This window comes from Histomonas meleagridis (genome assembly GCF_020186115.1).
Source record: "Histomonas meleagridis strain 2922-C6/04-10x chromosome Unknown contig_63, whole genome shotgun sequence".
Lineage (NCBI taxonomy): Eukaryota > Parabasalia > Tritrichomonadida > Dientamoebidae > Histomonas > Histomonas meleagridis.
Window position 1 is genome coordinate 88,406 of NW_027150905.1, and position 14,003 is coordinate 102,408.

Sequence of the window (14,003 nt, forward strand, 5' to 3'; positions counted from 1 at the left end):
AAGTAAACAAAAAATCAAAAATTATATTGATTTGTTCAATAGAATTCTTAAAATATGGCGTAGCATTATAAATCCATTTGATGACTTTTTCTGTTATCGGTGGTACATCCCACATATTCGGATGCTTTTTATGTATTAAAAATTGTGTTAATTTCGGTATTATTTGTATTATTAATTCAGGTTTATGTTTTAAAGTGGATTCGATAATTGGAATAAACACATTTTTTACTATGAAAAATGGTGGCGTTAATTCTGGTATAAAATATTTAACAACTTTCGGAAAGGTTTTTTGCGATTTTGAAAAAGTATGTTTATAATATTCTTTTAAAATAGTACGTATTTCATTTATATCTTTTAATTCATCTATATCATGAATTCGTTCTTCTTCAAACGAACTTTCATTGATATGAAATATTTTTTTATATGTAACATTATCAATTATATTTAATTCTTCCGAAAATTCTTGTATTGTGTCTTGCCCATATATTAAGCCAGGACCATATTTTTCTAATAGATTTCGAAACGCCTTTTCATTATTCATATTAAAGTTATTATTAACGGTGAATGCAATAAAAAAAGTAATCAAAACCAGAAAACAAAATACATTTTACCCAAAATTAATATTAACAAAACAATGTTACACTTTTATGTCTTAATTATTACCGATTTTTGGAAATTAAATTTAGAAAACAAAATGATATTATCTAATGTTGTAAAATCATTTTTGATGAATATGCCGATATTGATATTTGAATTGAAAATGATCGAAAACCGAAACACGTCAAATTCCAAAATAATAATAAAATGCTCTTGCTCCATTTTCATAGTTTTCTGAAGCCAAAATCCTTGTATTAGACATATAATTCCAATCAACAGTGTCATAAATCATAGAGAACATGTTCAATTGTGAAGAAGTGAATCTAAAAACATAATCTACATCCGCTGATAAAAAATATGCATTTGTCATAGCTCTTGCTGCAACAATTCCGGAGAAAGTTGATCTAAATGTACCAATTAATATATCGCACATTGTCAAACAAGCTATATCACGTAAAGCGTCAATTCGTTTTCCATCTGTAACTTTAGTAGTATTAGAAACGAATAAACGATCTGGATATTTTTGTTGGAAATAATATGTGTATCCGCCATTATTCGATGAGAAGAATATATATGGCTTTTCTTCTATGATATAATGATCTAAAAATGGAACTAATACTCGTTTTAGAAAATCAAGGTTATTTGTGAAACATTGATCATCATCAAATTTCCGAATATGAATTCCTATAACCTTCGAACTTTTAGGTATTGCTTTGAATTGCTTTTTTACATAGTCAATAGTGGATTCACTAAAATATGCAAAATAATTGGATAAAAAATATACAAAATGAACACCAAAATGGGTACGAACAAACTTATTAATGTCGTACTCTGTAAGAAGAAAATATGGATATACTAACGTGGCTTTAAGTGGCTTTTCTAATTCTAATAATTTTTGATAATTAAAATCTATCCAATGTTCTAATGTAAAAACATTTTTGGATTTGCGCGTATAACCTTCAGGAATTGGTTGGATTTTAAGAGACTCAGGAAATAATAATCCAGAATCAGTTAAATTGATTCGACTAAAAATGGAACGATTAAGAGCAAGAGCCATGACAGCACCGCTAACTTGATGATAAAAAGCATTTCCCATACCATTCTTCATTGAAACATCAACAATTTTATTATCCATAAATTGAATGTCTTTTACTTCATTTTCCCAAGCAATAATTGTATCATAGGCACGAAATAATAAAGAACAACTAATTTCGCTTTTTGGTGATGTACATTCTCGATATCCTCTTTTCCATGTTGGTAAATGAAAAAATTTTTCTAATTCAAATATGCTCGAATTGCATTTCGAAAAAGAAATACTTGGTTCTGGAGTATAAAGAGAAAATATGAAAGAAAAGAAAACCATGATTTTAACCAAAAAGATGAATAATTACCAATAGTTACAGGCGATTGTATGCCCGATACAAGTCACTTTTTTAACTCGGTCAGCCGATCATAATTCACTGAATTCAATAATTCAAAACAATTTTGTTTTTTTAATGTTCTCTTGAGAGTATGACAGGCGAACAAGATTTTAAAAATGATCTAAAACCTAGAGCATTTGACAACATATTCAATACTATGATTGATATTATTTTGAATCATTTAATTTAAAATTTTCATATGATTTAGTAACAAAAAAATCACTATTATATTGAATTCTATATGAAGCAAATCGAGTTCCATTCCTTATTTTAATAATTTTTAATGATTTAAATCATTCAGTATTTCTTGGGAATGCAGAAAACAAATTTTCCCTTTTTCGTAAACTACAGAATATTAAAACCGCCACAAGAATTGCCATTAACAAGTTCTTGAAATAGAAAAAAAGCTTTTGCTCTTCATGAAACAACAAGCATAATATCTAACGTATATAAATCACGTTAATCAATGTATTAAGGTATTTTAAAAAAAAAATCGCAAGAATTCATATGTTTTATTTTACTTCTTTGCAAAGAACTGTAACATGGGCCACCCCTATTTCTCTATCGTTCTCGTGATCATCGTTCAGGACTTTTGTCAGATGTTTGTAGCCGTTCTCTTTTTGGGGATTCAAAGTCTTAAAGAGCGGTATGCTTGTGGAGCTAATCTCTACAGTTATTTATACAATCTGAGTGACTCAAGTGAATTAGATCCAATCGTTTACAATGATAACTTAAATGATTACAAATATACATTTAAACTTTGCGGAGAACTTCCACAAGAATCTTTTCCTCAAGGCCTCTCATACCAGTATGGTGTCTCAGGATTTCGTTGCAAAATTTCAAATCCATCCGAATGTGAAGTAATCTCATATTACTCAACACAAGACTATGACTTCGTAACTTCAGAGACACAACCAAATGATGGAATTACAATGATTCAAAAAGCACAAAATTACAATGAAGATGAAGATTTCAATCTTTTTGAATTAATTCATGTTGTTAAATGTGATGCAACAAAAACAGACTTCACTGTTGAATCAATTACCACTGCTGATAACAATGGAGTTTTCTCAATCTCAGTTCATTATTCCAACAAATATGGATGTCCAACAGGAAGAGGACATATTCCAGACCCAGATCCAACAGTTGAAACTGACTGTACATATTTTGCCAAATCACAAGTTGTTTATCCTTATGCAATTGATATCGATCTAAGCAAATTCAATTATGCAATACCATATGGAATTCCTCATCAAGTAAATTCTTCCTCTTTTGTACTTGTTAATCCATGTGGCATTAGTAAATGTCCACCTGGTAAAACATGTGATTCTACAGATGCTTCAATTTGGGTTTGTACTAGTGATAATACATGCATGTCATTTGGAAGTGCACGTAAACACATTGGTATTGCAGAACGTACCGAAAATACTGATGAAGGAATTATTGTATCATATGATCCTCATATAACTGAAAGTGGCCAAAGCATTGCTTCAAACATGCACCTCACTTGTGATTTTGAACTTCATTCTGAAACCACAACTAGTAGTATGATTCATATTAGTAAATTTGAAGTTGATCAACATGGAGAAGGTTATATTGTTGCACAATCCCCTGACCTATGTATGCAACCATCACCAACACCTAATCCAGCAGAATGTTCTGCAACATTTCCTTATGGAGGTGAACAAAAAACAATTGACATCAGAACGTTTAACAAATTAAACGGTATCTATCGTAACATTCAACTCAATCCAAGCGCGACCGGTTCTGAACACAATTTGTTTTTACAACCGTGCGGCGGTTTGAACTGCCCCGGGGCCAAATGCGATGATCCAAATGGTGCTACTGTATGGCTATGTACAGTCGATGGAGGACAAGCAAGCAACTGTGATCCATACGGAGACTTTGCAGAACAAATTACTATTTTGACAAATGATGGAATTGAAAATGGTATTAAGATCCATTACATCAGTGAATCTGGACGACATAAGCTTAGCTCGGATTTGATTGTAACATGCGATTGGTTGCAGCCAAAACAAAACTTACGAATTAACAGAAATGTCAATCTTATCAATTGGTCAAATTTGGAGATCACAGCGTATGCAAATGAGTTATGCGTAGGAGAGCCTCCCTGGTATCCACCAACACCAAAGCCAACAGTAATGCCATCACCAGCGCCAGCACCAGGATATTATATACATCGCGAGAAGAATGGTCAATATGTAGAGTTTGACATGCGTGACATGTTCGAGGGAGCAGGCAATGTATACAATGTCACAATTAGAAGTGGAACCAAGTCGATTCAAGGCATATTCAGTTATTACCCATTTTATCCAAAACGATGTCCAACAAGTATCTGTGAGATCAGTGACACAGCTGATGCCTGGATCTGTTTCATGGAACATTGTTATCCAATTGCTAATCATCAATATAATATCGATTTGTTTTCAACTGAATTTCTTGATTCTACCACATATTTAATCGAAGGATATTCTAACTATAAGACGCAATTTACTGTTAATTGTGATGACACTGCGACTAGTCTAATCCTTGATAATGAAATCTACTTAAGCGACAGCGGCTCATTTCATGTTGATGCGCGTGCATCGTTCGCCTGCCCCAAAGTAAACCATACAATTACTGCATCGGCCACAACATCAAGTTCGAGTCGTACCCATACGAAAAGTTACACTACGACATACACTGAAACTTATGCTCCTTCGCCTACGATTGCACCAAAGCCTACGGATAAAGTTAAGGTAAGTGGTGGATCAGTATTTTTGTTGATAGTGTTTTTGATATTTGTGTTGTATTTGTCTGTTGGTACTTTATTAGGATTCATATTAAAGGGTACAATCGCATTACCGAATGAGGAATTTTGGAGCAGTGTCGGAGATGCTATTATGACCACATTTAGAGCAATGATATGCAGAAGACAAAACGAAGGATACGTAATGGCCGATGATCCAAATAGAGTTATGTATTATAGCTCGACATAAAAATAAAAAATAAATTCTTTAATTGTTTTTTCGATGTAACAATTGAAGTCTTGTGATGCATCCATTAAGATAATTGGTGACATTGTGTTCAACATTACTGTTACAGTTGTTGGTGTTTGGTATCACCTACAAATTGAAATGTTCATTCTCATTAGATTTAATGATTCGAATATTTATATCAAAGAAAGAGTAAATTTTAAAAACATTGTTCATAATGTTTTTTGTGTTACAAAAAAGCAAGAATAACAAACACTATTAAACGCAGCAATTATAACACACAAAAATGATTAGCTGAAATCAACATTTATTAATATTACTTAAGTTTAGATGATTTTATGAAGATTATGAATCGAATTAATATGAAATTTGTATAACCAGAATTCCTTAATTAAAAATAGATATACAAACTTTGTTATATTTCATATTATCATTAACTAGAGAATTTTCTAAGTGCTTATTCGTTTTCCCTTTCGGTTTATATTAACAATAAGGAAAAGATCATTTCGTAAGCAAAAAGCTCTTTTTGTAATCATCACCCTTTCAAATTTTTTTTTTTCATGAAAAAATTATCAAAAAGTCATCAATTTTCAATATAGAAACCTTCTTTCTGACTTTCCCACAAATGCTGGAAATTTACATTTCATCTGCTTCTAATCTTCCGAGTGCAGATTTGAATGGATATTCAGATCCATATACTATGTTATGGTCAACTACATGGGGAGGTGAAGTTTATTATACCAAAACAAAAACCATTAAAAAAACATTAGATCCAGAATGGGATCCAGATTATATTCAACCACTTAAAATACCATTTGTATGTGCCAATAGTTTATTATTAAAGATTTTTGATAAAGATGTTGCAGCTGATGATTATCTTGGTTGTGTTAAACTTGATCTGAATTATAAAAACTGTAAAAAGAACCTTACTCTTCCTGTTGATGTTGGAGACAATAAAACAAAGGGACCACCCACAATTACATTAAGGTATTGCAATCCAACCACAAATTTCCCAACTGACCCATCTCATAAGGACTATAATGTCATTTATTCATATCTTACATACCAAACGCCTGTTAGTAGCGAACACGCACCAGCTTCTTTAGTTGCTTATATCGTTGATATGACAGCTGACAAAACGATTTCATGTTATCCATTAAACATTAATCAAAACTGGTGTAGCTCCCCAAACGATGATAGCTTTCTAGGACCAACAGGTCTTACTAATGTTATCAGAATTCATCTTGACAAATTAAATCGCCAGTTCAATTCGAAAGAAGTTATGGTTTTCTTTTATATTAAATCCAATGATTACTATGGCGATACAACACTTAACTTGTTAGGTTCTCCAAGTCCGAAATTCGAAGTAATGAGATCAATCAAAACTATGAAAAAACCTGAAAAGTTCAAAATAATTTTAACATCGGAATTGAAGCTGATACAAAATCAAATTACTTTTTTCCCAATTTACTTCCATTACAAAAACAAAAATGTATCTTTTGATACAATTAATTTCCAATTGGAATCTTTCCAATCGATTGAAGCTGCGGTACAAAAAGTTACTTCGAATATCTGAGAGATTTGAAGAAACCGTTTAATATGTAAATGAATCAAATGTCTTATCGTTCTGAATCTTTTTCAATACGTTTTGATCGTATTTTTGTTTTAAACAATTATATCTCAAATATATTGTAAAATATATTGCAAATGTTATTTACTTTGCATAGCAAACTACTGGGCACTTGACAGACCTGAATCTCTTGCAAACTTTGCAAACATCTGGAATGTCTTCTGGGACAATGTTAGCATCGTTCTTGATAACTGAGATGATTTGAGATCCGATCTTGACAACCTTTGTAACAACTTTAACAACTTTACCGAGCTTCTTGAAGATCTTCTTGAGGCTGAACTTGTTATCACCTAATTCTGGAGCTTCTTCAATTGTATAATAGTATTCATCATAATCTTCTTCTTCATCAGCATCATTAACCTTTGGAATATCTTTAAGGGCCTTGGAAACAACTGTAGATGTTTCTAAAGCTTTCTTGACATCTTTAATGAGATCAGATATGACACCATTATCTTGGGCAGATTTTGAAAAGAAAATTGGTTTCTTGATTGGTTTTGTTGGGGTTGGTCCAAATGGTTTTGGTGGAACTCTAATGGTTCTGATAGCAAGCAAAGAAAAAGCATAATGTCAAAAACCGGAATTGACAATAAATTGAATAATTATCACTGTCATTTGCCATCGGTCGAACGATACAGTTTTTACAGTAGAACGTTCAATTAATTTGTAATGCCCAGAAATTTTGAATAAACATATCTCAAAAATTGAAAGATATAAAAAAGCCCATATTAACCAAATATCCAGTAATTTTTCAAATTTTCATTATGACAAATGCTTTTAATATATTAGATGTATACATTTATAAGCCTTTTGAATAAAAATGCTTACAAGTGGTATATAAAAAAAATCATTATTATAAAAGATCCTTTAATTGGTTTTTCTGCTCTTCAGTTAATTTTGAAGTATATAATTAAATTAAAAATTATAAAATATTTTTCGAAGTATAAGACTTGTGATACTTTGTAGTATTAAAATCATTCCATAAGATTTAGTGTAGAGAAATTTAAGTGGTTCCTTTATTTCCATATAAGGTGAAAAATTGTCTTTCTGCCCAATGCCTTTTTTATCAAATGGAAGTCATCACTTGTATTATACCTGAAAGCAATTTATATATCGTATTTGTATTGTTGTCATTCTACGTAGAGAAAGAAAATCAATTTTCGAATTAAATATACATTATTTATTATATGTAAAATTTTTACTATAACTTTTGTTTTCGTACTTTAGGAATTTCTAAATAAAGATTAACTAACAACTTATAAGCTGTAACATTTTTTAATTTTTGTCATTGGATTTTCATAGAAACAATCGATTGATTTGAATTTTTTTCTCTAAGTGTTATTTATTGTAACAAATAATATAGTTACATAGCACCAAATTTCGTATAATATCTTTCTCGTGGAAAATGTTATAACAGTCAAAAAAACTGTTTAAAAGTGGATTTATATCTGCTATGCCAATTTATAAAAGTCTAAAAATGACAGTTGTTTTGTTAGAAATTGATTTTGAAAGGAGTTAAAACTGACACAGTAATTTTTGCTTCAAATAACCAAAGTTCAAGAACAAAAGGAATGGAAATCATTGAATCAATTCAACATATCATATTTGGTTTAAATAAGGAAAATATTCCTCAATCAATTCAATCAATTACATCTATATTTGATTATAGCTATCCTTATTCTTTTAATGTAGTTATAAGTCATTTTGTTGTTATCTGTATTTTTATATCAAAGAATGATTTTGATATATATTTAAATTTTATGAACGAAATTGAAAAATTTCAAGTGACCAATAAAGTCAAATATAAAATTTTTGATGTTTTTACTAATTTTCTTTATCATTCAGGAATTCTTAAGAGTCAAGAAATAAGTTATATACTTTTGAAAATGTATGAACATAATATTATTGATCTAAATATATTAAAAGATAAGTTATATCCATATTTTATCCATTATATACCTCAAGAAGAAATTCAAAAATATATTTATTCTTTTCAAGAAATCAGAGCAAATATTAATGAACTATCAAAGAATGATTGGGAACTTCATAAGAAATTAATTAAAGAAGGACATAATCCAAATGAAATTGCAAAAGTAATTCGAAATGATGAAATAGAAAAACTTCAAGAATTATCATCACAAAGTGATTTTGATTTCAATCAAACAATTGAACCATCACTTTATGAAAGATGTGATTTTATAAACCAAAGAAATGTTACATTAATTGATTATGCAGCATTTTTTTCATCAATTAAATGTTTTAAATATTTACTTGTGAATGGTGCAAAAGTAAATAACACAGGTAAATATGCAATTGCAGGTGGAAATGAAGAAATCAATCATTTGTGTGAACAAAATCATTCATTGTTTGAAGATGCATATGAAACAGCAATTATGTTTCATCAGAACGATATCTTTAAATATATTTATGAAAATAAAATTGTTGAAATTAATGATTTCAAAGAATTATGTGATCTAAGCATTATGTTTTGGAATAATAAAATTTTAATGTTTTTCCAGAAAAACGGTATGAAACTCAATAAAAATATTATCAATAGTATGACAAAAATTGGAAATCTTTATCTGATTAAGCATCTTCTAAAAGAAAATCCAATTCCAAACAATATTTTGGTATACTCTGTAGAATTAGGAAATATTGAACTTGTTGAATATATTTTAAAGCAAGAAGGAATTGATATTAATGCGAAAGATTTTGAATTGTTTTATTTATAATTTATTTTAATAATTTAATGTTTCAAAATAGTATTTGGAAATTATTTAAATTATTTAAAACAGCACTTATTTTAGCATCTAATAAAGGTTGTATAGAAATAGTTAAATTACTTCTTGAACAAAAAGGAATTGATATTAATGCTAAAGATATTTATTTGTTTTATTTAAAATTTATTTTAATAATTTGGTATTTCATGATAATATTTGGAAATTATTTTAATTATTTGATACAGCACTTATTCATGCATCTTCCAAAGGTAATATAGGAATCGTTAAATTACTTTTAGAACACAAAGATATTGATATTAATATCAAAAACAAAACTTATTTAAATAATTTTGTAATTCAAAATAATATTTGGAAAATATTGAAAGCATTTGATACAGCACTTATGATTGCAGCTGAATATGATCATGAAGAAATCGTTCAATTACTTCTTGACCAAAAAGGAATTGATGTTTATGCTAAAAATGTTCATTTATTTTATATAATATTTTTATTAATAATTTTGTATTTCAAAATAATATTTGGAAGAGATTTTGTAATTATTTCAATTGATATTTAATCTTTATTAATTATATTTGGAATATAAATTTGTCATCAAGAGTTGATGTTTTCAAATATAAAAGAAATCTCATATGCCAATCCTTTAAAAAAGTTTATTAAAAAAATCTCTTAATTCCCAATATTTTACGGAAATTTATTAACAAGGGAATTCCTAAGAATTATATTGTGTTGATTTATTTAAAAAACAATTTTTTTTGAGGTGTTCATTTAATCAGCACTGATACAGAAATAGATAAATGACTTTTTAAACAAAAAAGATTTGCATATTTTGTCTAAGATTTGATACATATCCTCAAAATGCTCATTTATTTTAAAACTTACCCTAAATATTTTATATTTCGATATAATATATGGAAACACTTCATTTTGTGAGGGAAACGTTTGACTTTTTGCGTGCTTTCAAGCATATTTAAGTGACTTTATGATGACGTAAAGTATTCATTTCCCGTTACAACCGATAACACACCTAACGATAGATGCACGATACAACTTTTTGAAAATGCTCAATTCACATCTTTTACCTCGTTTTTCACAATTTTCATATAACATTTCATCCAATATGGGGAAAAAGCGCCAGAGCCAAAGCGGCGAAAAACAAATCTCAAAGAAGTCCAAACTCGAAAAGCATATTGACAATGTACGAAAGTACTCCAACGATATGCACAGCATTTCTTTCCGCGTTGCCGCAAATTCTTTTAAAGATTATGTCCAAACCACATACAAACATAAAACAACAGTGAACATGGAAGGGAATTTCTTCAAAGAGATATTTACTAACATATCAATGAAATCACTTGACAATAACATATTTCATCATCTACTCTTTTTGACGTTAATAATCGACTTAGATCTTGGAAGCAACATCAAGAAGGCGCAAAGCATTGCCAAGGAGACATTAGAAATTATTCCGACTGGTGATAAACGAGTTTTTAAATTCCTCGAATCGATTTTGGTTTGGCTCGAAGGATCTCTCAAGATATCCCTTCATTACATATTACAGCCGCTTCGAGAGAACATATGGAAATGGGCAAATGCTCAATCTGAAGAAAAGACATTATCTTCGTTAATGCTTACGGACATATTCCTTCGTAAGTTCCCTTCGTTTTTATCCTCAGATTACGAAAGTTTACGATCACTTTTGCTTCGCCATCTTGATTCAAATTATCCATCAATCCAAAAGATGACAGTGAAGTTATATCATTCAGTGTTCCGACTTCTTAATCACTTTGCATATTCTACTCATATCCGTGGTATTATCGACGCATTGTCCACAAGACTTAATGATCGAAAAGCATCTTTTTCAGTATCAACAATTGATTCTATATCTAAAATCGTAACTCAAACGCCGGAGTTTGGGCCATATCTTAACTTCAAAGAAGTCCCTTTTGCTGCTTTAAACTCAACCGAGAATTTACGGTTAATCCCGTTAGCGTATCGTTGTTCACCTGATTTGTTTACATCGTCGCGTATAAACGGTCTCTATGAATTATTCAATGTCATGGTTAAGCAGAACAACGATATGGCTGATTCAGTACTTTGCACGATCGGCGAGTTATCATTTTTGATTGGGAACAGAATTCAAACAGAATTTTCAATGAAAAGTGAACGTCTTATTTCCACGATAATGACAAAAGATATCACGAAACCGGAATGTATTTTTGCATTGTTATCTTTAATCAATCCGACGAATAAACTATTGAATACTTTCATTGATAAAATATTCAATAATTCCACGATGAATTCAATAGTAATTAATGGGATTTGTTTATATTGTTGTAAATATGAAAAGGAGAACGTTATGAAAGAGAAATTTCTTCAATATTTGACACATAAAATATATTCTGCCAATGATACAGAAACGATAATTAATTCATTTAATTATTTGACGAAAGTTCCATTAAAAAACATATCGGAGCCATTGATAATTCAATTCAGTAAATTTTTGTATGACGAAGAATATAAAATACGGAAATCGTCATCTAAATTTCTATTAACGCAACAAACGAATTCACCAATTTTAACCAATATTTTAATATCATTTATTTCTACAGAACATGATGAAAAATTACGCTTGAAAACATTGAAACAAATTCATTTGATTCATGAGTCAATGATTGATTCATTATATCCATTGTTATATGATCAACAGAATGAAATTGTATATTATGTGTTACATAAACTTTGTCATATTCAACAATCGATTTTAATAATTAGTAATTACACAATTGAAATCATTGAACAATTAAATCAAAGTGTTGACTTAAATATTCGAATATGTAAATCGTTATGTATTATCAATAAATATTATCCCCAATTAATAATTCCATTTTCGAATTCCATATCGAAACAATTATTATCATTTAATACGCAAACTTCTGATTCATTATTATTATTAAGTATAGTAATACCAGAAACTTCAGAAACAATTAATATCAATTTATTGAAAGATTTAATATTAAAATATTTACGTATTGAATCAACATCGAAAATTATATTCTCCGCTTTAAATTTATTATCAATATCAATACAAATTTTGGACTTTAAAATAGGATTAACTTCAATAATAATTCGATTATTAGAACTAAGTAAAGGGATTGAAGATGAATTAGTTTTAAGGAAATTATTATTAATATTTTCACAAATCGGTGCAATCCGAAAAAAGAAATTCCATTCATTATTATATCAGAATAATGAAACGAAAAAACCAAATCGTCGAATCGAGTTTTCTTATGATTTAATAAAATCTGCTGAATCAATATCAATATCAATTATCTTAGAAACACTTAATGATAATTCATTATCTTCATTACATACTATGGCAATAAATTCTTTGTTGAATATATTCGAGAATTTAAATAAATATTCTTTAGATTATAATAAGTTAATAATTTCACAATTAAAAACAATTCTTACAAATTCCGATGAAACTTCTTCAATTATATTATATTATTTCGCACATTTAATTTCTTATTTCGGTGATGATGTTAAACCTTTAGTACCAAAAATAGTCGAAAACATTTGTCAACAATGGTATAAAGGTAATAAAGAACATTTCTTAAAGATAATTCAACAAATGGCAACTTTAATACCAAAAATATTTTCTAAATATATACCAAAAGTTACACGATTATTAATTAATTCATTATCGATTTTAGATTTAAATATTTCGATTTTAGTATTCGATACATTTTTAAGATTTGGTAAATATATTAATTCTGTTGATTATTTAATAATACCATCGATATTAAATTGGTTAGAATTACATTTAAATGAAACAAATTATTCTAATAAATGTTTAAAGATATTAAAATTAATATTAATAAATTGTCAAAATGATAAATATTTCATTGAAATAATTAAAACGTTAAATATCATTAATAAACATAATAAGAATTTATGGAATGAAATTAAAGAAATTATATTTGTAATTACTGTACATTTAAAAGATAAAATATTTTTAATATTACCATTAATCTTACAAAAGTTCGAATTATTAAATGATACTGAATATCAAATCCTTATTCAATGTTATAAATTAGGAATTCGTACACCGGATAAATTTGTTCATCAATATTTAAAGTCTCCTATTTTATTACCAGTTGAATTAGATCAACGTACAATAATATTTACAAATAATAATAATAAAAATAATGAATTTCCTAATGAATTAATATTAAAGCCACCGAATTTAAATGGTAAAAATATTGATTCTATTGATTGGATATTTTGGTTTGATGAATTAGTGAGTTTAACATTAAGTAAATCACCTTTAATATATATCCAATCATGTAAAATTTTGGCAGAACGTAATTTTAATATTCGTTCATTATTATTTCCTTTATCATATTCATATTTAATTAAGAATAACATCGAAAATTATAACTTCTTTAAACAATTCTTCAAAATTAAAAATATACCAATTAAAGTAATGCGACAATTTTTGTATGTAATCGAATTATTCGAAATTACTGGTGATGATATTAAAGATATTGAATACCAAGATTTAGCTTTAATTTCTATGGAAATTGGTGAATATGCACAATCATTACGGTATTACGAATAT

At 28.4% G+C, this 14,003-nt stretch overlaps 4 protein-coding genes across 4 annotated transcripts; 3 read left to right on the forward strand and 1 right to left on the reverse strand.

The window, feature by feature from the left end:
* Nucleotides 1-2,617: 2,617 nt before the first annotated feature.
* Nucleotides 2,618-5,017, forward strand: GO595_008248 (uncharacterized protein; the record flags this gene model as incomplete). The annotated part of the gene is made up of 1 exon (XM_067921801.1): nucleotides 2,618-5,017. The coding sequence occupies one exon, from the start codon at nucleotides 2,618-2,620 to the stop codon at nucleotides 5,015-5,017; it is 2,400 nt and encodes a 799-aa protein (XP_067771589.1).
* A 622-nt stretch (nucleotides 5,018-5,639) lies between these two features.
* On the forward strand, nucleotides 5,640-6,590 carry GO595_008249 (C2 domain containing protein; the record flags this gene model as incomplete). The annotated part of the gene is made up of 1 exon (XM_067921803.1): nucleotides 5,640-6,590. One exon carries the CDS (start codon nucleotides 5,640-5,642, stop codon nucleotides 6,588-6,590), a length of 951 nt encoding a protein of 316 aa, XP_067771590.1.
* Nucleotides 6,591-6,728: 138 nt separating this feature from the next.
* Nucleotides 6,729-7,263, reverse strand: GO595_008250 (uncharacterized protein; the record flags this gene model as incomplete). The annotated part of the gene is made up of 2 exons (XM_067921804.1): nucleotides 6,729-7,171; nucleotides 7,251-7,263. The coding sequence occupies 2 exons, from the start codon at nucleotides 7,261-7,263 to the stop codon at nucleotides 6,729-6,731; spliced, it is 456 nt and encodes a 151-aa protein (XP_067771591.1).
* Nucleotides 7,264-10,499: 3,236 nt separating this feature from the next.
* Nucleotides 10,500-12,538, forward strand: GO595_008251 (PIKK family atypical protein kinase; the record flags this gene model as incomplete). Its single annotated transcript, XM_067921805.1, has 2 exons — nucleotides 10,500-11,491; nucleotides 12,532-12,538. The coding sequence occupies 2 exons, from the start codon at nucleotides 10,500-10,502 to the stop codon at nucleotides 12,536-12,538; spliced, it is 999 nt and encodes a 332-aa protein (XP_067771592.1).
* Between the last annotated feature and the right edge of the window lie 1,465 nt (nucleotides 12,539-14,003).